The sequence below is a fragment of the Orcinus orca genome, chromosome 12 (genome assembly GCF_937001465.1).
Source record: "Orcinus orca chromosome 12, mOrcOrc1.1, whole genome shotgun sequence".
NCBI classification, from domain to species: domain Eukaryota; kingdom Metazoa; phylum Chordata; class Mammalia; order Artiodactyla; family Delphinidae; genus Orcinus; species Orcinus orca.
Genome location: NC_064570.1, coordinates 67,168,231 through 67,192,754, shown reverse-complemented (window position 1 = coordinate 67,192,754; position 24,524 = coordinate 67,168,231). Strand labels below are relative to the sequence as shown.

Genomic DNA, 24,524 nt, shown 5'->3' with positions numbered 1-24,524 from the left:
GAGGGCTCCAAATCGTCACCGCTTTAACTTGCTACCACACTTCAGATGTTACCACTCTCGTTTCCATTTTTGCTTTTGAAACATTCCAGGAACAACTGAATCCTACCCATCTAATTGGTGCCAAATTTACACACAGTCATGTCCCCCCCACTACGGTGTTCAGTGGACATTCTAGTCATTGTCTGTCCTTAGGAAAGGGCGGGGGCTAAGTCCCTGTTTTAACCATCACACAGTACAGCCTGGAGTTTCACCAGCAGATGAATGCTGGGTAGCCCCACTCCAGAGCCTGCTGATGGCACAGCAAACAGCTGAATTTAACCCCTAATTAATTATGAAATATCAACTCCCAGTTAAAGAGGTTGGCAATGATTTGGTAAGTTAGGGGAAGTGGCAGAGTGAACATCTGGGATTTTTTGTTTTAATCTGACATAATAAAAGGAAAAGTAGCTCATTCTTACATTTCTTTTTGCTGGTTTTTTTTTTTTTGGCTTAAATAACTCTTTAGAAATCGAAATCCAACAGAGAACAATTATGTTAATAACGCCAGGAAATCTGTTTGCTTTGTTATATTGGGCTTCAAAAGCACTTCAACTGAACTTACATTTGTGATCATAAGTAATGCCTGTTCTTAAATCCATTTAAAATGTTTACTTTATTACAGCTTATTATAAACGTGAGTCTGAGATGCAGCGCCATGGCTGCTCAATTTCCAGGCCACAATTTTATGATAATCATATGAAATGTATTCCTGTGTCAACAGAACTGCCTAACAATGCCCCAAATGGGGTTGTTCACAGCGCTGGACGCAGGGTAACCGCTACAAGCAGAGAGCTCTTCACTGGAGAATTTTAACTGAGTTTGTAACATGTACTCTTTTGCTACACTTAGCTCAGTTTAATTACTATGATCTCAGAATAGAGTTGAGCTCCTACAAGAAAACTGACCCTACATACTGGAACGTGACTGGGATAAATGGGTTCTGTTATTTTATTGTATGGTTGGAGACTCTTTTTGGATAGCCTTCCAATACCAGAGGGGATGAGACTGGAGAATTCTTCTGTACTTGATGTCCCCCTACTGCACACAGTGATAATAAGGTACCTGGAAGATACCTTCTGTCACCCCGGCATCTCACAAAGGAGTAAGGGAACATGTAATATATGCAGATCCAATAACTGGAAACAGAAAATGGGTCTAGAGGTGCCCCTCCCTCTCCAATATTGGCTTCTCCACACACTCATGCCTTCCTCGCTTTCGTGACGAGTAGCCCATGTAACTGCCTAGTTGTTGGAGTTGAGACCTCAAGCAACATTTTCCCAACTCAGCATTTTTTGAGGCTCTATTACGCAGGTACCAGGCCAAGCATTTTTATGCTCATTATTTCCTTCATAAGATCTATCCGCATGCAGTGGACCGTCTACTTTTTAGAGGGAGGGACAAGCATGTACTGGCGGGAACCAGGATCATGTGGGAGTGAGCCGTACATTATTTTTTGCTTCACTCTTTCGTTTCTCCTCCTAGGACCGCCTCTCTGAATGGATAACAGGTCTGTGCAAATGCTCAAACAACCTTAAGACAATTCACTTTTTACACCTCACTGTTTTAGAAAGAGTACCAAGCCCAGAATCCTGGCTGAAAAGAGAGCACAGGAGCTCACCTAGGCCACCTCTCTTTTTAGACTGAAAACACAGGTTCACAGAAAGCCTACAATTTGTCCAAAGCATATGGCTCTGTAGGGGCAGAGTCAGAATGAGGGTCCAGACACCCGGCATTTCAGTTCCGCACACTGACCCTGTGGTCTACAAGACTATCTTTCACCAGCAAAATGGGTAACTCTGCAGGCCAAATTCTTACTTGCAGTCTTGCAAGTTTCACCAAAGAGGAGAAAAAGGTTTGACCCAGTTTATCTAATGTATTAAAAATAGTTTATATCCCAACCTACTATAGACACACACACACACACGTTTCACTAAACAATTTATATTCCAACTTGGTGCACTTTGCTATTTTTTTTCTTCTATTTCATTTCATGAAAACAAAAACAAACAAAACTGGTTGAGATCCACTAAACTGCTTTCAAGACCAACCACCAAAGTTAGAAAAAAAAAAACCTCACAGAGGATTCTAATAATAATAATTTCAAACAACTAACAAGGAAGTAGGGGAGGCATTTTACCTTTTCTAGCGGGAACTGCATAAAAAATGGAGGCAGACAACCCTCAGGACAGCAAGCCAGACCCCACCGGCTGGCTCCTCCACCCTTCCCCACGCCCTCGCCCTTCCCAGAATGATACACTGTGCTGAGGCTTCCCTGGGCCAGGCAAACACGCTCAGCCGTTTCTCCAGTTGTCCCTCTCTGGCACAACGTGCTGGCCAAGAAGAGCTGATACTTGACTTTAATAATTTCAGATGACACTTTTCTCTAGAGAATTGGGTCTGTTTTGTCAGCTCCTGAAATACCACGTGATATATTATTTCAGAGTATAATTTCTTCCTTCTGTTTACACTCTCCCGCATTAGATGGTAAGCTCCTTGAGCAAACAAAACAAGGACCCTTGTTTTGCTCACTGCCAGATCCCACTGAACACAAAACAGGTGTTCAATAAATATATGTTTAAAAAAAAAAAAAAAACCTTGATGAGCATTATACAAAGAAATTATAGAAGTGACATCAGATTTTGAAACATTCCAGCCACTATTAAATGATTTTCACCCCCTGGACTGGTCAGGCTCTCACATCATCCTCTCTTCCCCTCTGGCTAACCACCTCTCTTTTGTCAGGATCACCTTCTCTGGGAAACCTGCTCTGACTCCACAGACTCTCTGCTTCATTGATGTGCTCTCACAGTACCTTATTCTTCCCTTATCTTAGAAAAATGGCCTAGTGAATTCTCTACGTCTTCGGCTTGACAATAAGCTCCATCAGGATGGAGCTTTAATACAGTGCCTTGCACACAGTACATCCTCCATTAAAAATTTTACATGCAAACATGCATGAAAAGTTATGTACTTCTGGCCTGAAAAACCAAACCAAACCAAAATAGAATAAATCCAACCTAATGACCTGGTTATATGGGTAATTAGTAGTTGACTCAGTCACAGCTTTCTGAGTAGAAGTCCTTTTAAACTATGCTGCCACATAAAATTAGGCTTTTCCTTTGTGGATGTGGGTATGACTTCTAGTGAAAGAGGAAATAGGATGTCAGCTACTGGGGAGAACTGAAGGGGGAAACAGGGAGGAGAAAGTAAGCAAACACCATCCACCACGCATTTCTATGTCAGATGGAAAACAAACACACAAAAGTTTAGGCATCCCATTGCATCATATTCATTATAAACCAGGAATTTTCTGCTTCCTAAAATATTAAAGATAATGATGCATCCATCCACCCAGTATTTATCAATATTGTTCACAGTAGGAAAAAAGATAAATGTATCATTCCTTTTTGTATCAAATATACAAATAGGAGAAGCACTAGAAAAATACACAGTGTAAATATGCAAATTTTAACTAAGTAATTCATTTACATAGCCCCACTCACAGGAACTCAAACATCTTTGTTAACATTAACCCTTCACATTCTCGTGAGCTAGTTTTGCAAGATTCCTATTTTAAACAGTGACTTAGGACCCATGTAAATAAGGATAAATTCAAAATAGTTTCTGCCTTCCTGTCTGCCACTCTAAAATGAATCTACATTTCCTTCTTAAAATAATTTTCCATAATAAATCTTAAGAAAGATCTCCATCAAAATTTCTACAAAATCTGCAAATAGTAGGGTCAGCAAACTGTCTCAAGAAATATGATTTGCCAAGTTAGTTCAATAAAAATATTCAATAGGACACAAGCTGAAAGGCTATAGACCAAGAAAAGACATATGACAAGACACTGAGAGTCTGCCTTGAGGGTATAAAACGTTGGTTTCGAGTCTCTAATAATTGATCACTTTATTAATGATCCAACAGAGGACTTAATGAATAGCCTACTAATAGGATCTAAATTCAAATTCGCAGCATCTTTTGAATATCCATTAGGAAAAGTAATATAATGAAAATTTTAGAGAAGGTATTTTTGCAGAAAATAAAATGTAACGGAAAAAATACAAAAGATGAAGTCCTGGTAAATATTTAGTATGTAAGGGAAAATGGAAAGGCTGTCATCACTGTGGAGAAAGAAATGATAGTAGACAGATTATCAGAAAAAGATTTAAAATAAGACATTCCACTATTTTTATATACTATTGTTATTATTAACAGTTCTCACCCCCTTTGACAGAAAGAGTCATATTACTGTAGCAGGAGGCAGAAGTTTGGAGGAAAGACTTTCTTGAAGGAAGAAGAAATATCCCACTGATGGATGAAGAACTGGGCTTAAGTTTGAGTAGGTTGCTAGGCTCTTTTTTCCATTCTTCTCTCTATATTCACCCAGAAAACTACAAAATGCCTGTATAAAGTAACAGGGAAGAAATAAACACAGAGGCATTCATTCCTTTGCATTTTTTTTTCTGTGTTTGGGGGGTGTGTGTGTGTGTGTGTGTGTGTGTGCGCGCGCACGCACGTGTGGGTGTGTGTATGATATGTATGTTTATGATGTATACATATTTTTTTCAATTTTAAATAACAAATGCAGAGCTTTTAGAAAGCCTGTAGGTGATATTTGGATACAAAAAAATTTCTAAAATGGAGACAGAGTAATAAATCAAACCCTGCAATTGAGGCTCAGATAGAAACAGAAAGCACCTCTGTCATTTTTTAACCTTCCAAGGCCTAAAGACGAACAAATCCCAGCCCTCAAACACACATATACAACTGCCTGTGCAATGAGAAAATGACAGATTCAGGAGGAGATTCTACATGCTTGATAATCAGCCCTGTAATCTTTCCTCTTCCCTATACCACACTGGCCAACATACAATTTAATTTCATCATTTGGATGTGTGTGATTATTTTTATTTATAGCCTCCAGATCTGCAGATATAGAACTTGTGGTTTCTAGTATTTACTCTACCTGAAGGTGTATCACAGGTACAACACTCTCCTGCTCTTTGGAATGGGAGTAGGGGCACTTTCTCCTTTTTAAGAGATACAGGTCATTTGCACAACAAATACTTCTTCAGCTTGTATTATTGTACAGTCATATTCTGATGAGTCCAAAGAGCTTCCCCTACCACCACCTGAGGGGAGGGAGGGAGGTGGGAGGACATTTGTATCAGAAAGAGACCAACCACAATTCCTCTATGGCTGGGGCCATCTTCTAGCACCCGCCCTGCAGAATGAGCAGGAAGGCCTCTTCCGACTGCTATCTCTGACACGCGTACTGCACGCGTACTGCTGAGCTCCTTGGAGTAGATCCAGTTCTTTTAGGAAAGCCAGCATGGTTGTGACATCTTGTAGACCTAACTTATTTTGAATTCTGCTCTATAAGGAAGACTGTTTTAGAGTAATTCCAATTTATTATTACTAATTAATATATCGCCCTTTGGTAAACCAGACCAAATTTATAAGGAAGAGCAGACATATGTTACCATGAGGTCACAGACTGTGTTTACAAAATTCAGACAGCTAGTGACAGAAGGTTTCAAGCTTACTTTCCCCTGACTCCAAAGCTCTTAACCATGTGATCTGAATAGAATTCTCAAGGCATTTATTTTATTTGACTTTGAATGTCTTCACTTTCTTTTATAAATCCTTAAAGTCAAATAATCATAAATGACTGTATTTTAGTTTAAAAAGGATGCTAGACATGATTTACTGAAAAACCGTATTTTTAATTAAAAAAAAAACAAAAAAACTCTTTTAAGACAAAGACGAGAACCCCAAATCTCATACCCAGTCCTGAGATCCTTCCAACATACCAGACTGCTTCCTTTTAACTTCTTCAAATAACCACACAGAGTGCAATTTAAGGACAATTCAGTATTTTCCTCACCTTGCTAGATTACTGAGACAATTTAGGAAAGAGAGTGCTACAAAAGAATATAAGGAACTGTGGAGTAGGTAGAACTAGATTAAAATCTTGATTCCAGTGCTTTTGACACATTTGTGGTGTGCTCCGTGCTGTACAAGCCTTAGGCTCTATGCTACGCCACTCTATGCTGTTCAATTTTTAAGCCATGTAACCTGGAGCACAATGCCAGATGGTTCCTATTGGGTCTGCATGAGTTAACCTATGTAAACCTTTTGGTAGACATAGGGGGCTGCAATTCTGTTAGCCTGCTTTCCTGTTATTTCCTGGGGTTTATTCTGCACTCAATTTATGTTAGGAAAATATGATCATGTATTACAAACAGAAGAATTCTTATTCTATTTCTGTTAACTTCCATTTTAAACGACAAGAAAATAAAACTAAATAAACTGAAGAAACTAAAGCCCATGCAGTTCACCTTGACTTATTCAATATATGCTTTACTGAATATGCTTTATAGAGCATATTTATATGCCTTTATATAGCCTAAAACTATTAATGGTAGTAGAGGAAGGCAAACAACTGACTGGTTTATTTTCATTCTATTCTTTGTTAACCTGAATTGGAAAAGTGGCTATTCCACGAGGTTATTTATAAATTAAAACCAAAGTGATACCTGGCTTTGAAACAATACCTTGAACTCAAAATCAAAATGCCTCCTTAAGTTAGAAGCCTGCAGCACAGACAGAAACTCTCAAGCACAGCCGCATGCTCTACTTTTTTAGAAGAGGTGTATCAAGTTTTAGGCAGCCCAGGTTCCCTAGAAGCATACCTGTGGTGTTAGTTATGCACTCAGTTTCTCATGTCACAATTCCTCATATGAAAGAAAAATGTAAAAAGATCAGAAGATCCTAATGTTCTGGATCCCAAGGTGATAAAAGAACAAGGTCCCTATTTGTAATGGCTCATTAAATGCCTTAGAGAAGAAGTGATGGGGGGGTAGAAGGAAACACCATTTTTTAAAATGACTTTTGTAAGCCTAGATTTGTGCTAGATGGTTTATCCACACTATTCTATAGAATTCACATCATGATTTTAAGAAGCAGATGCTGTCATTTCCATTTTATAGATATAAAACCAAGGTACATACATTGGATGAGAATCCCACCAGATTCGTCTAGTTCTAAAGTCTATCCTAAGGTTCAGGGATTGGTTTGCTTTTCAACTGAATGGCAAATCATCCTTGTGCAATTTAATAGATTCATGAAAAAATTTCCATAAAGATCTCTAAAAGCTAATTATGAAGTTAATCCCACACCCCATAAAGGGCATAAACATGTCTCACACACCAGCCTGCCACATTTCTCACAACCAAATTTCAGCAAAAAAGCACAAGAGCCAAAACAAACTAAAAAACTGAAGGGTTCTATTTTTTTGGATAAGATATACTTTTTCTTTAATCTGCCAGATTTCTCTATTGGTTACATAGCATGAGCAATTTTCTCACAGGAAATCTCTTGTATTTATAGCAAGCTAATTACTCTCTAGAAGTGACTGTCATATGTATGTGGATGGTTTTGGATTCAATTTTGTCAAAAGCTGGGAAATTAATTCATGTCTCATCCCATGCAAGCCTTATGTTTTAAGAGATTAAAAGCCACTGCAAAGACCGATTACCAGGGAATTTCTGAAGACTACCCTTAATTTAAAAATACATTAATCTACTTCTTTTTGGATGATATAATCTACGAGCCTGTTTGTTATGGTCAGCTCAATGTTCTACCTAATTGTGAGGGAAATACCTGTTTATTAGAAATAACAGCTTTTTGCTTTAAAGTTCAGACCAAAAAAAAAAAAAAAAAAAAGAAAGCTTGCATCTTAATCATAAAGTACTGCATTAAGACATAAAAACAAAAGATTCCAGCAAATAAGAAGCTCACTAATTTTATATACCAAAAGCTACAATATGCTATTTACTACACAATTAACTGTTTTCTCTCAAGAGAGAGATGTAAGTTAACATTTTGCAAACTTCATTTTGTTGAAATATATTCCCGTCTGCTGAGCTTCTTATTTTGTACCAGCAAAAGTGAAATATGCTACTTTTGCTACTGTCAAACAAAAAACATTTAAATGATTACCAATTTTGATTCTTGCTCTAATTTTTTTCAGCTGCATATGGTAATACATTTCAAAAAATGATGTCAGGGATGCCACTTTACTATAGCAAAGTATTAAAACAGACATTTGGTGTTATCAACATTTGCTGCACCCCTGAAGAACAATATGGGGAACTTTTTTTATTTTAGAGGAGGCGACATCTACTTCTAATCTATATTGAGTCCCTGTAAAGCATGTGCTACTACCGTAATAAAGGTCTCCAGCAGTTATGAGGCTTTTGTATAAGTGACCCTAAAAAGTTTAATGGGTTTCCAAGACCACTCATCAACATACAGAGAGCCTACTATTCACCTACTTCAGTCTGTGTGATATATACTTTCTCGATTCAAACATGGAAAGTTTCAGTGGCAAGTAAAGACCTACGCGTGTAAAATCTTAAAAGTTAATCAGAATTCAGGAAAATATTAGATTTCATAGGCAGTATATATTATTTGCCAAGTAAGTGACACAAATCATATACCACTCCCAGAAAGAAAGGATGGCTCCTTCCCAGATATTGGCTCATATCTCCCGTACAGTTCTTATTGTATTATTCTTTTTGCTATTAAGCTATTTGTACGCATACCTTAAGAGCCTAGAATAGGCAGATTTAAAATTTTTCATTTCTGAATCCCACCACGGTACTGAAAAATACCCAGCACTTGGTACATGCTCAATCAATGTTTACTTGAATACCTGAATAAATGAATGACTGGTGACGATGATAAAGGTGATGAAGACAGCAGCCACACTCAGGGTCAGGTGATGTCCTAGGTGCTTCGCATGCATTAACTAATTTACTGTTAGTTTTCTCTTGGTACTTTACAAATGAGGACACTGAGGCACAGAGGGACCAGCTTGCCCCGACTCATCTAACTCCTTCATGCCCTTCAATTCTGGGCTTAAAAGGTGACTTCTTTAGGGAGGTCCTCCCAACCCATGAGACAAAGCTACAGACACTTGCCCTCCATCCAAACAACCCCTTTATCTTTCCTATCATTACAGTCGTCACTCCTGAAGAACTGATTTAATCAGCAGTCTTGTACATTACACAGTGAGCTCCATAAAGGCAGGGACCATGTCAGTCTTATTCACTGCTCTAACTCCAGTGCCTATCAAAGTGCTTGGCACATAATGGGTACCTAATAAATTTAAGCTTCATGACTGAGTGATGCAGGTAGCCATTACATTTTCATTTAAAGAATAAGTAACAAACATGAGCAAATCTGAGGTGATCTGAAAGAGTCAATATAACTGCCCAGTAGGCATCTGAAGATTCAAAACTGTGGTTTAAGAGAAGAATGAGGTAAAGATTTGAGAGGCATCTTCAGGCTATTATTCCATGGCTATAAATGATCACAACAAAACTGTGACACTATGGTTGACCCATTTCTGAATACATATTATTTGTATATTAAGGAGAACCCAACATCTTATGTTTCTGTTGTAAGCCCCCAAAAGAAAAATTCCAAAAGGGGCCTTATTAAATAGTAAAATTAATTAAGATGAAACTATTCTTTAAGAGGTTCCTCTTTTTTTTTTTGCAGTACACGGGCCTCTCACTGTTGTGGCCTCTCCCGTTGTGGAGCACAGGCTCCGGACACGCAGGCTCAGCGGCCATGGCTCACGGGGCCCAGCTGCTCCGCGGCATGTGGGATCTTCCCGGACCAGGGCACGAACCTGTGTACCCTACATCGGCAGATGGACTCTCAACTACTGCGCCACCAGGGAAGCCAAAGAGGTTCCTCTTAATAACAGTATAGTGCCTTTATGAGAGTGCCTGGAATCTGCCATTAGCATATTTCTAGTTTGGTAGAAAAGCTTCCAGCTTATATTAAAGCTCCTGTGTGTTTTCTTTTGTGTTTTTTTTTTTTTTTTTTTTTTGCGGTACGCGGGCCTCTCACTGTTGTGGCCTCTCCGTTGCGGAGCACAGGCTCTGGACGCGCAGGCTCAGCGGCCATGGCTCACGGGCCCAGCCGCTCTGCGGCATGTGGGATCTTCCCGGACCGGGGCACGAACCCGTGTCCCCTGCATTGGCAGGCGGACTCTCAACCACTGCGCCACCAGGGAAGCCCCTGTGTGTTTTCTTTAAGATGACCATGGTGAAGCTGAAATACACTGCTACCGTGATTATACACCAGAAGCACTCAAGCAGTAGAGATGAGTCCTGTGTTGTAGGGACAAGCAAAGCGTTTAAACCTGCAGATGTACCTAAAAGAGGCATATGGATTATAAACCACACTACACCGCTACTGTGACAACAAATGTGAAAACTCCGGCAAGGCACTGGCTGACAAGAGAATAGAAAGCAGAACTGGTTCAGTCACTCTGCTTGACAAACTTGAAGATACACCTATGTTACGGGAAAAGTACTGTAAGTTTCAAACCTGTTTTACGTCACTTGATGCAGCTGTGAGTAGCAGTGACAGAGACATCAACTACTGCCACCGTGAAGAAAGGGAGATGGTGAGGAAAGGCAGCAGCAGGCTCACTGAAGAAAAGAAACCACTGCAAGTGAAAGAACATCATTTCTGAGCAGAGCTGCTAATGCTTTTTGCCTTCTTGGCCGTATTTACACTTATACAGCCAGTAAGCAGAACCACATTCAAATATTTAGGACCACGAGAGCAGCGTACATAATTAAGAGAAATAAAGGGTAAGTCTGTAGGCCCTTCCAGCAAACGAAACAGTACCAGTAGTGCAGTACTGTCTTAAGGCAAATATGGCAGAATTAACACCTCCTTATTAAAAAAAGAAAAAATAGGAACACAATGTCAGTGAATGAAAGTACTACACTTTTCGAGGAGGATGTGGAGACACCTTTAGGCCCACTGGTCAAAGCTTATGGATGCATATAATCAGGTGCAAATTAAGGTGATTGATTTAACAAGTTTAGTCACCTAATTTTCCCTAGAAATTTTGGCACTTTTTAAGTTACTCACAAGAAAAAAAAAAAAAAAAAGAAGCAAGAAAGGAACTGCCAGAATGTGACTTTGAGAAATAATAGCTGACAGCAAATCACCAACCCTGAAGCACAGTAATCTTGGGCCACTTTCTGAGGCAGTAACTGGCTTAAGAGATATTAACAATTCCTGAAGCCATCACTTTATTAAAGTACAGGCAAATAGTCCAAGACAATACTCAAAATAAAAGTTCTATAAATTATAGGACACTTTAAGAAGGTAGGGATACTTCCAATTTATCAAATGAAAAAATTAACATAAATGCTTGCTTAGAAAAGGTACATGGGAAAATTTTCATTAAATGATGATGTTGTTGGGTCACTGATCTCTCTACCATCTTGTGCTTCTATAGAGCTTGCTCTGTTCAATGCACTGTTGTTGTATGGGCTGACTCCCTTGGAATACTTTTTTCTTTTTTTTTCGTGGTACACGGGCTTCTCACTGTTGTGGCCTCTCCCGTTGCGGAGCACAGGCTCCGGACGCGCAGGCTCAGCGGCCATGGCTCACGGGCCCAGCCGCTCCACGGCATGTGGGCTCTTCCCGGACCGGGGCACGAACCTGTGTCCCCTGCCTCGGCAGGCAGACTCTCACCCACTGCGCCACCAGGGAAGCCCCCTTGGAATACTTGATCAACGTCTCCAATGGAAAATTTAAGTCAGCAATATTTACACAAAAACAGTGTTGTAAAGAACAAAGGGAATGGGCTTAGGGAGTCAAGAAAACCTGCGTTCAGATTCAATTATATCATTTACTGGTTTGCATGACCACGGGCAAGTTCTTTAACCTCTCTGTATCTCAACTTTCTCATCTGTAAGTAGAAATAATATTTACTTTATAAGACTTTATAAATATTAGAAGGTATAATATGTCCTGGGCATATAATATGTGCTCAATAAAAATGATTTCTTTGCTCTTTATAAAAATACCTTATTTTTTTCTATTCCTAGTACAATTAAAGTCATATGTTACCATTCCATTTATGCCATAGATGTTTCTGTAAATGATCATTGATCTTAACAAAAACATCTAACTTTAAAAATAATGTCAAAGGTTGTTATTTCCAAAAGAAAGAATACATATCAAACCAAAAATATGCAAATTCTATTACTGTGTAGTATATCACTAGAGTTCAGGTTTCTGCTTCCAGATTACCACGCAGAAACACTGAAGGAAATGTTTAATGAAAATGGTACACTAGAAGAGCTAGATTTTTAGACCTATTTATGTATTATTTATAAATAATTATTATTTATTTTTAAGTCAATAATAGTCTTGATGCTATGTTTTTAAAGTCACAATTTTGACGGTAATTCTCTAAAGAAGCTGTGAATGCAACAATAAAGGGTCAAATATCACCTTCAATGGGAAGAAAGGTATAATGAACTGATTTCTTTCTCACAATAAAAATCTGCACTGAACAAACCTGAACCAATCAATCTGCCGTCTTTTTCCAGGATACAAATCTCCTGTGAAAACTATGTCTAACAGACTTGGGCTTAATCTTAACTTCTCAAGACACACAAAAAGAGATGAAAATAACTGAAATAACAACTATGGAAAGGCAAGATCTTCCATGACTTGAACTGTCAGATTCAAAAGTATAACTAGTCACATTAAGAAAGGTTCTCTAGGGCATTCATTTCCTGTCACAAATAATAGTTCCACTTGAACAGCAAGAGAATATCAGAAAAAAACGAATAGAAACATTAATTTGAACTATTTTTATATTAGCTCTACTTCAAACAATATGAAGAAGATATAAAAATATTTTACTACCTGACAGTTATGACTTTAGGAATCCAGGACCCTTTTGTCATTGTCCATGGCAGTGAGCATTATTATTAGTTACTTTAGCTGGGTCTAAAGAAGCCATCTGAAATACTGATACAAATCAGCAAGAAAATGTCAGTTTTTGATGGTGAGTTTGGTTCTCAGCTAAAATTCTGGTGTTTCTCTAAAAAGGTATTAGTCCCTGCCCAGTTCCAAATTACAAATTCTTAAAGCGGTCTGTATAGTTTTGCTGTTAGTGTGTTTTTTTTCTTTTTAACTCTCTAACACCAATTTACCTCTTCAACCATATCTCGTATTACTTCCTTACATAAACTTTTTCTTTTATACTCAAGGCAAGACTTTATAGTTCCACTCCACACTTTGCATTTTCTACTTCCCTAAAACACCTGTCATTCTCCTATTCCTCCAAGGAGTAAACAGAGAAAGATAAAGTCTTTCTTACACACACACACACACACACACACACACACACACACACACACCCTACTATTCACCTAATTGGTAGGACAACACAGTTCTCACACACACACACACACACACACTCACCCTACTATTCACCTAATTGGTAGGAAAACACAGTTCTTATTTCCTTTGTGAATCCCACTTCAACTACCCCAGCCCAGAGTTTTTCCTCAGCTTTGGACATCTATAGCTAATTCCAAGCATCCGACACATCACATCCTACCTTCTGTTGTTAATTATCTTTTTACAAAGAGATTCTTTGCATCTCACCAGTCAGACTATAAATAAGTTAGGGGCATATAAAATATTTTTTTTATTTTACGGTATTTTTTATTGAAATATAGTTGATTTACAATGTTGGGGTAGTTTCAGGTGTACAGCAGTGTGATTCAGTCATATGTATATATATATTTTTCAGACTCTTTTCCCATACAGGCTATTACAAAACATTGAGAAAATAGCTTATTAATCTTTATATCCCTGTCTTCACCAAAATACTTTGTACATATATACCTAATCAATGTTTCTTTTTGACTAGCAGGTAAGTTTTGAGATAAAAAATTGCCAAGAGACTAGTACATATAGTCAAAGGAATAGGGAATTGTCACCATTAGAGGGGAGTGGGAGTTAGGGAAAATGAGGGGACAAGAGCACAGGAAAGCCCGATGGAAAGAATTTATATTTGCTACAGTGGGCAACAGGAAGCCACTCTTGGTGATGATTTAAAAATGAAAAAAAGGGCTTCCCTGGTGGCGCAGTGGTTGAGAGTCCGCCTGCCAATGCAGGGGACACGGGTTCATGCCCTGGTCCGGGAAGATCCCACATGCCGCGGAGCGGCTGGGCCCGTGAGCCATGGCTGCTGAGCCTGCGCGTCCGGAGCCTGTGCTCCGCAACGGGAGAGGCCACAACAGTGAGAGGCCCGCGTACCGCAAAAAAAGAAAAAAAAAAACAAACTAGTGTGGAATAAACTTAAGAAAGGTTCTGAAGGCCAGAAACAGAGACTGAATTTATGCTAGAGAGTGTCAAGATGCCTAAAATAGAAACTATCAAGGAGTAGAAGGTTTGAAGGAAGAAAGCGATGTGGCTCTACCTCAAGTCCCTCAGAAGAGGTGGCCATTAACAGCCTGTTAACAGCCAACAGGACTGAGTGAAGAAGAGGCCTGGGCTCAAGGGAAGTCAATTTATTAAGGACATTTGGCACTCCACCAAGAATAAGAAGAATTCAAAAGAACGGACTTGTCTTCACTTTTCTCTCCCAAACTATAATTTTTCATAATTGAATTGATTTAATAAATCATTCAGGCCAGTAAAGGCATTTGAAAATCCTCAACAGGCTTAAGATTTTACTTATTATGGATAAGACTGAGCCCTATAGAGCATGGAAGTCTGTATCTTTTAATAGGATACAACAGAACGGAATAGTTCATCACTGGTAGTAACTTACCCGCACCAGTACAATTTCTACCTTTGCCTTGTGTGGCTCCATTTCACTCCAGAAATCTCCACTTTGTGACATCTAATGACCTTCATCATATGCATGTGGCCTTATTTCATTCATCCTTTTGCTAAACCATCACCACCCTGAGAACGTCTCCTTGCTTATTTTCATTGTCACTGCCTTTTACATCGTCCAATTACTCTTGTGCTATGCAACCAACCTACTCATCCTGAAACTTAGAAAACATCTGTTCCTTCTCAGTGCAACTCTGCTCTAGTTCCTTCTGCAGCTAAAATCAGCCCTGAGTCATCAAAATGTGTCCAAGATACACTGATCTTGAAAAACATTAAAATGCTTTAATTCCATCTATGCTCACAAAGCATACACAACTTTGAGTCAAAAAATGAGAGACTGTTTTTCACTGTATCTAGCAAAACTGCCACACCTGGTTGAAAAAAAAAAAAAAAAACTATTGTGGGCTTCCCTGGTGGCGCAGTGGTTGAGAGTCCGCCTGCCAATGCAGGGGACACGGGTTCGTGTCCCGGTCCAGGAAGATCTCGCATGCCCCAGAGCGGCTGGGCCCGTGAGCCGTGGCCACTGAGCCTGCACATCCGGAGCCTGGGCTCTGCAACGGGAGACGCCACAACAGTGAGAGGCCCGCGTAACGCAAAAAAAAAAAAAAAAAAAAAAAAAATTTATATACCTGATTTCTTCCCAGCTGGTTCTTGAAGAAATAGATTTCTAGAGACTATTTCAAATTAATAACCATATAATACTTTCACCCAAATCTCTTGGATATTAAAAAGTAATAAAGGCAAAGTAAAAAGCATTTAATTCAAAAGGAAAACAACTAGGAGGGTTGGGCCTTCTAAAAAATCATGGCTGAGGAGAAACATGACACTATAAATTCCAAACTAGATGCTTTGGGAACAAAAGGAAAACACTCCATAACTATATCAGAAGATATTTTAATTAGAAGCCTTTTAATATTTCAGCAGTTCACAAATGTTCTCAATACAAGAACTCTCAGCTCTTACAATTAACAACTAATGAACATAAACACTCAACAATGACTAAATAAGTAGTAGAAGTAAGATTAAAACTTTGAGCTCTTTATACTCCCATCTCTTTGTATGTAAATAAACCACAATGACTCTACCTTGATCCTTGTGGTGGAACCACATTTCCTTTGGTCAAGCCATTTAGTACAATCCGTGTCTTAACTAGTATTATACCAATTACAGAGATAATTTTGGCCTGCTATAAAATCAAAACTCAGAAGGGCTTCAAGAATTACAATAATATACTATATATGGTAATGCAACATAAATAGTAATTAGTACACTAAATAGTATACACTAAAATAATACTCCATAGGAGGCAATATAATGTAAACTACCTGTTGGCACTGTAACCTTCAGTGTGTCACTAAGCCTTCTATGTTTTCCTGATCTGTAAAACTGAAAATGCTACAAGTACCTACACTTTACAGGTTGTCTGAGAATTAATTAGAGCAGTGCCTGGCACTTGGTGCTCAATAAATGTTGGCTATAATATTTGTTTGCTTAATAACGGTACTAACCGTTCATGCTTTTGGTTTTAAACAAGCATATTATCCTGCTTTCCTTTTTCGTGTTAGAAAGTTTTCAAATACTGACAAATAAGAAAAAAAAAAAAAGATGAGATATCCGAAGAGATATCAATATAGTTTTAACATTTGATAAAATGTAAGATATATATATATACACACACACACACACACACACACACACACACACACACACACACACATTAGGGGTACATTTAATTTAAATATTCTTTTATACTATTTGTTTCTCAAAGTCTCAGCATCCTTTGACCCCGCAAAAAGAAAAAAGTTTTATATGAAATGAAATGAATTTCCGACTAGATAACTGCTTTTATTAAGACTTAGTAAGTAGAATCTGACTCTAAAATATTGCAATCTATTGAGAAGAAATTTTGTATAGTCAAACAACCTAAAATGTCATTTTATGTGTCTAGATTATCTATATAGATTCTGGATAGACTAATTTGTAAAAAAAGATATATAATGTGTGTTCACTGTTAATATTTTGACTATTACCAGACTAAATCTTAGCAGAAAACAATTAAAACTACTTTAACACTAGAAAGAACATATTATTTTAGCAGATGAATGACCACTTGTGAAGCTATTTCCTGGGTATCACAACTTCTGATCTGGTCACACTGTAGAAAGAACTTAAATATTAATATTTAAAATATTTTAGTAAAACTGTAAATATCCAAATGGTACCTTAATGCTGACTTGTATTTGCAATATTAAATTTATAACAGTTTCTCCAAATCTTACACTTCATTGCATTTAGTACAGTTTGTGAATTTCCTGAACGACAAGCTTATCATTTTTACTTACTGGCAAATAATTCTATAGAAAATGAAACTTTGGGATATGAAGAAAACAAATAACCAGCTCACTATTTAGAAAAAAACTGTTTTAAGAGATAATTAGATTTATTTGACTATATTTTTAAATTCCTGTTTCAAGACAATCAAAGATCCTTCTTAATTTAGAAAGATTGGTTCAAGATGGCAGAGTAGGACGTGCTCTCACTCCCTCTTGCAAAAGCACCGGGATGACAACTAACTGTTGAACAATCATCGACAGGAAGTCACTGGAACTCACCAAAAAAGGTACCCCACAACCAAAGACAAAGGAGAAGACACGATGAGATGGTAGGACGGGGGCAATCACAATATAATAAAATCCCATAACTGCTGGGTGGGTGACTCACAAACTGGAGAACACTTATACCACAGAAGTCCACCCACTGGAGTGAAGGTTCTGAGCCCCACGTCAGGCTTTCCAACCTGGGGGTCTGGCAACAAGAGGAGGAATTCCTAGAGAATCAGACTTTGAAGGCTGGTGGGATTTGATTGCAGGACTACGACAGGACTGGGAAAAACAGACTCCACTCTTGGAGGGCACACACAAAGTAGTGTGTGCATCAGGACCCAGGGGAAGGAGCAGTGACCCCATAGGAGACTGAACCAGACCTACCTGCTAGTGTTGGAGGGTCTCCTGCAGAGGCGGGGGGTGGCTGTGTCTCATCGTGAGGACAAGGACACTGGCAGCAGAAATTCTGGGAAGTACTCCTTGGCGGGAGCCCTCCCAGACTTCACCATTAGCCCCAGCAAAGAGCCCAGGTAGTCTCCAATGTTGGGTCGCCTCAGGCCAAACAACCAATAGGGAGGAACCCAGCCCCACCCATCAGCAGACAAGTAGATTAAAGTTTTACTGAGCTCTGCCCACCAGAGCAACACCCAGCTCTACCCACCACCAGTCCCTCGCATCAGGAAACTTGCTCAAGCCTCTTAGATAGCCTCTTCCACCAGAGGGCAGACAGCAGAAGCAAGAAGAACTACAATCCTGCAGCCTGTGGAACAAAAAGCACATTCATAGAAAGACAGACAAGATGAAAAGGCAGAGGTCTATGTATCAGAAGAAGGAACAAGATAAAACCCCAGGAAAAAAACCAAACAAAGTGGAGATAGGCAAACGTCCAGAAAAAGAATTCAGAATAATTATAAGGAAGATGATCCAGGACCTCAAAAAAAGAATGGAGGCAAAGATGGAGAAGATGCAAGAAGTGTTTAACAAGACGTGGAAGAATTAAAGAACAAACAAACAGAGATGAAGAAGAATTAATGAATGAACAGAGATGAACAATACAAGAACTGAAATGAAAAATACACTAGAAGGGATCAACAGCAGAATGACTGAGGAAGAAGAACGGGTAAGCGACCTGGAACACAGAATGGTGGAATTCACTGCTGCAGAACAGAATAAAGAAAAAGAATGAAAAGAAATGAAGACAGACTAAGAGACCTCTGGGACAACATTAAACACAACAACATTCGAATTATAGGGGTCCCAGAAGTAGAAGACAGAGAGAAAGGACGCGAGAAAATATTCGAAGAGATTATAGTCGAAAACTTCCCTAACATGGGAAAGGAAATAGCTACCCAAGTCCAGGAAGCCCAGAGAGACCCAGGCAGGATAAACCCAAGGAGAAACACTCCGAGACACATAGTAATGAAATTCGCAGAAATTAAAGACAAAGAAAAATTACTGAAAGCAGCATGGGAAAAACAACAAATAACATACAAGGGAACTCCCATAAGGTTAACAGTTGATTTCTCAGCAGAAACTCTACAAGCCAGAAGGGAGTGGCATGATATACTTAAAGTGATGAAAAGGAAGAACCGACAACCAAGATTACTCTATCCAGAAGGATCTCATTCAGATTTGATGGAGAAATCAAAAGCTTTACAGACAAGCAAAAGCTAAGAGAATTCAGCACCACCAAACCAGCTCTACAACAAATGCTAAAGGAACTTCTCCAACTGGGAAACACAAGAGAAGAAAAGGACCTACAAAAACAAACTCAAAACAATTAAGAAAATGGTCATAGGAACATACATATCGATAATTAGCTTAAACGTGAATGGATTAAATGCTCCAACCAAAAGACACAGGCTCGCTGAATGGATACAAAAACAAGACCCATATATATACTGTCTACAAGAGACCCACTTCAGACCTAGGGACACATACAGACTGAAAGTGAGGGGATGAAAAAAGATATTCCATGCAAATGGAAATCAAAAGAAAGCTGGAGTAGCAATACTCGTATCAGATAAAATAGACTTTAAAATAAAGAATGTTACAAGAGACAAGGAAAGACACTACATAATGATCAAGGGATCAATCCAAGAAGAAGATATAACAATTGTAAATATATATGCACCCAACAAAGGAGCACCTCAATACATAAAGCAACTGCTAACAGCTATAAAAGAGGAAATTGACAGTAACACAATAATAGTGGAGGACTTTAACACCTCACTTACACCAATGGACAGATCATCCAAACTGAAAATAAGGAAACAGAAGCTTTAAATGACACAATAGACCAGATAGATTTAATTGATATTAATAGGACATTCCATCCCAAAACAGCAGATTACACTTTCTTCTCAAGTGCACATGGAACATTCTCCAGGATAGATCACATCTAGGGTCACAAATGAAGCCTCAGTAAATTTAAGAAAATTGAAATCATATCAAGCATCTTTCCTGACCACAACGCTATGAGATTAGAAATCAATTACAGAGAAAAAACGTAAAAAACACAAACACATGGAGGCTAAATGATACATTACTAAATAACCAAGAGATCATTGAGGAAATCAAAGAGGAAATCAAAAACTACCTAGAGACAAATGACAATGAAAACACAACGATCCAAAACCTATGGGATGCAGCAAAAGCAGTTCTAGGAGGGAAGTTTATAGCAATACAATCCTAACTCAAGAAACAAGAAAAATCTCAAATAAACAATCTAACCTTACACCTAAAGGAACTAGAGGAAGAAGAACAAACAAAACCCAAAGTTAGTAGAAGGAAAGAAATCATAAAGATCAGAGCAGAAATAAATGAAATAGAAACAAAGAAAACAATAGCAAAGATCAATAAAACTAAAAGCTGGCTCTTTCAAAGATAAACAAAATTGAAAAACCATTAGCCAGACTTATCAAGAAAAAGAGGGAGAGGACTCAAATCAATAAAATTAGAAATGAAAAAGGAGAAGTTACAACAGACACTGCAGAAATACAAAGCATCCTAACAGGCTACTACAAGCAACTCTATGCCAATAAAATGCCAACTGGCAAGAAATGGACAAATTCTTAGAAAGGTATAACCTTCCAAGACTGAACCAGGAAGAAACAGAAAATATGAACAGACCAATCATAAGTAATGAAATTGAAACTGTGATTAAAAATTTTCCAACAAAGAAAAGTCCAGGACCAGATGGCTTCACAGGTGAATTCTATCAAACATTTAGAGAAGAGCTAACACCCAACCTTCTCAAACTCTTCCAAAAAATTGCAGAGGAAGGAACATGCCCAAACTCATTCTACGAGGCCACCATCACCCTGATACCAAAACCAGACAAAGATACTACAAAAAAAGAAAATTACAGACCAATATCTCTGATGAATACAGATGCAAAAATCCTCAACAAAATACTAGCAAACAGAATCCAACAATACATTAAAAGGATCGTATACCATGATCAAGTGGAATTTAGTCCAGGGATGCAAGGATTCTTCAATATACGCAAATCAATGTGATATACCATATTGACAAACTGAAGAAGAAAAATCATATGATCATCTCAATAGATACAGAAAAAGCTTTTGACAAAATTCAACACCCATTTATGATAAAAACTCTCCAGAAAGTGGGCATAGAGGGAACCTACCCTCAACATAATAAAGGCCATATGCAACAAACCCACAGCAAACATAATTCTCAATGGTGAAAAACTGAAAGCATTTCCTCTAAGATCAGGAACAAGACAAGGATGTCCACTCTCACCACTATTATTCAACATAGTTTTGGAAGTCAGAGCCACAGCAATCAGAGAAGCAAAAGAAATAAAAGGAATCCAAATTGGAAGAGAAGAAGTAAAACTGTCACTGTTTTCAGATGACATGATACTATACATAGAGAATCCTGAAGATGCCACCAGAAAACTACTAGAGCTAATCAATGAATTTGGTAAAGCTGTAGGACACAAAATTAAGGCACAGAAATCTCTTGCATTCCTATACACTAATGATGAGAAATCTGAAGGAGAAATTAAGGAAACACTCCCATTTACCACTGCAAGAAAAAGAATCAAATACCTAGGAATAAACCTACCTAAGGAGGCAAAAGATCTGTATGCAGAAAACTGTAAGACACTGAAAGAAATTAAAGATGATACAAACAGATGGAAAGATATGTTCTTGGATTGGAAGAATCAATATTGTGAAAATGACTATACTACCCAAAGCAAACTACAGATTCAATGCAATCCCTATCAAACTCCCAATGGCATTTTTCACAGGGCTAGAACAAAAAATTTTACAATTTGTATGGAAACACGAAAGACCCTGAATAGCCAAAGCAATCTTGAGAACGAAAAACAGAGCTGGAGGAATCAGGCTCCCAGACTTCAGACTACACTACAAACCTACAGTAATCAAGACAGAATGGTGCTGGCACAAAAACAGAAATATAGATCAATGGAACAGGAGAGAAAGGCCAGAGATAAACCCATGCACCTATGGTCAACTAATCTATGACAAAGGAGGCAAGAATATACAATGGAGAAAAGACAGCCTCTTCAATAAGTGGTGCTGGGAAAACTGGACAGCTACATGTAAAAGAATGAAATTAGAACACTCCCTAACACCATACACAAAAATAAACTCAAAATGGATTAGAGACCTAAATATAAGGCCAGACACTATAAAACTCTTAGAGTAAAACACAGGAAGAACACTCTGACATAAATCACAGCAAGATCTTTTTTGACCCACCTCCTAGAGTGATGGAAATAAAAACAAAAATAAACGAATTGGACCTAATGAAACTTAAAAGCTTTTGCAAAGCAAAGGAAGCTACAAACAAGACGAAAAGACAACCCTCAGAATGGGAGAAAATACTTACAAATGAATCAACGGACCAAAGATTAATCTCCAAAATATATAAACAGCTCATGCAGCTCAATATCAAAAAAACAAACAACCCAATCCAAAAGTGGGCAGAAGACCTAAATAGACATTTCTCCAAAGAAGACATACAGATGGCCAAGAAGCACATGAAAAGCTGCTCAACATCACTAATTATTAGAGAAATGCTAATCAAAACTACAGTGAGGTATCACCTCACACCAGTTAGAATGGGCTTCATCAGAAAATCTACAAACAACAAATGCTGGAAAGGGTGTGGAGAAAAGGGAACCCTCTTGCACTGTTGGTGGGAATGTAAATTGATACAGCCACTATGGAGAACAGTATGGAGGTTCCTTAAAAAAGTAAAAATAGAATTACCATATGACCCAGGAATCCCACTACTGGGCATATACCCTGAGAAAACCATAATTCAAAAAGACACATGCACCCCAATGTTCATTGCAGCACTATTTACAATAGCCAGGTCATGGAAGCAACCTAGATGCCCATCGACAGACAAATGGATAAAGAAGATGTAGTACAGGGCTTCCCTGGTGGCGCAGTGGTTGGGAGTCCGCCTGCCAATGCAGGGGACACAGGTTCGTGCCCCGGTTCGGGAGGATCCCATGTGCCGTGGAGCAGCTGGGCCTGTGAGCCATGGCCGCTGAGCCTGCGCATCCAGAGCCTGTGCCCCGCAACGGGAGAGGCCACAACAGTGAGAGGCCCGCGTACCGCAAAAAAAAAAAAGAAGATGTGGTACATATCTACAATGGAATATTACTCAGCCATAAAAAGGAACGAAACTGGGTCATCTGTAGAGACATGGATGGATCTAGAGACTGTCATACAGAGTGAAGTAAGTCAGAAAGAGAAAAAGAATTATCATATATTAACACATATATGTGGAACCTAGAAAAATGGTATAGATGAACCGGTTTGCAGGGAAGAAATTGAGACAGAGATGTAGAGAACAAATGTATGGACACCAAAGGGGGAAAGCAGCAGGCGGTGGTGGTGGTCCTGTGATGATCTGGGAGATTGGGATTGACATATATATACTAATATGTATAAAGTGGATAACTAATAAGAATGTGCGGTATAAAAAAATAAAATAAAATTCAAAGAAAAAAAAAAAAAGGATCCCTCCTACCCATAACTTACAATTACCGTATCTACTTATGATGGAATATCACTTACTGCAGTAGTCTGAAACTTCTGAAGGTGCTCAAGGTACCAACTTTAACAGTGCCCATTACAAATCACTGGCAACATTAATGGATTTGTATTATCTAGTCTCAGAGTTTCATAGTTTGTTATTGTTCTCGAAGGGTCAACAAAGAGAACACTGGTCTGGAGCTTCCCTAGCTGCCTGAATCATGGCCATGATACACTTGAAATGGGTCTTTATTGCCACCTCTGCCTTGGGGAGGGGGGAGGGGGGCGGGGTTGCTTTTTCAAATTTTATTAGGCAAGCGGACAAGTAATATTCCTTCCTAACTGACTATTTACTGGAGAAATTATTTTTCTCCTTTTCTGGGAAAAAAGTGAAATATATAACTTCTAGATGTCTAATGTACAATCTAGATCAGAAACCATGGCATTTGTCAGAAATATGACTTCTACAAGAGTCATTTTAGATATTATCTTTTCTATTTACATGGTTGTCAGTGCGTTTGAAATTCTTTTTAGATGTAAAACATTGGTAGGGAAAAAACCCAACAGGATAAGAAACACCATGTTATTTCCTTTCACCAAAATAGGATGTCCATTGCATTATAAATATGTAAGTAAGCATGATACTATCTCCTTTCTTGAGAACATTTCAAAATTACAAAAAGGAATTGTTTAGTCTTTTTCTCTCCAAATCACATGGAACAAGAAGACAGCTTGATATGATAGATCTGGTTTTCAAAAAAACTAGAATATGCTAAAATGATTTCTAATATTTTTCTATAAAGTGGCTAGCTCAAGAGAGATTGAAAGTAATTGGAATATCCAGCTAAGAAAAATGCTTTCTTAATTGGAAAATAATTTGAGGACTAGATTTAAAATGTTCTCAGAATAATTCACACAATCTACATTTCAAATAAACTTACTGATGTTAATAACAATTTACAACCACAATCTTAAATTAGAAAGGAAAATTAATTTATATTGCCTCAAAGATAATCCCAGCTCAAGAGATGAGAAAATAAAGTTTTAATGCAGTAAATATGTATGTAATTAGAACCAGAGT

At 38.2% G+C, this 24,524-nt stretch overlaps 1 protein-coding gene across 7 annotated transcripts in view; it reads right to left on the bottom strand.

Annotated features, from left to right (window-relative positions):
- RNGTT (RNA guanylyltransferase and 5'-phosphatase) overlaps positions 1-24,524 on the bottom strand; it is a 246,728-nt gene that overhangs the window by 48,575 nt on the left and 173,629 nt on the right. For 2 of the 7 annotated variants that reach the window (XM_033418830.2, XM_033418829.2), the window contains exon 15: positions 10,453-10,573. The exons of the other annotated variants lie outside the window; for them this stretch is intronic. In XM_033418830.2, the coding sequence (XP_033274721.1) occupies positions 10,463-10,573 (111 nt within the window). In that variant the 3' untranslated portion in view covers positions 10,453-10,462. The remainder of the gene's footprint in view (positions 1-10,452; positions 10,574-24,524) is intronic. 7 annotated transcript variants of the gene reach the window in all.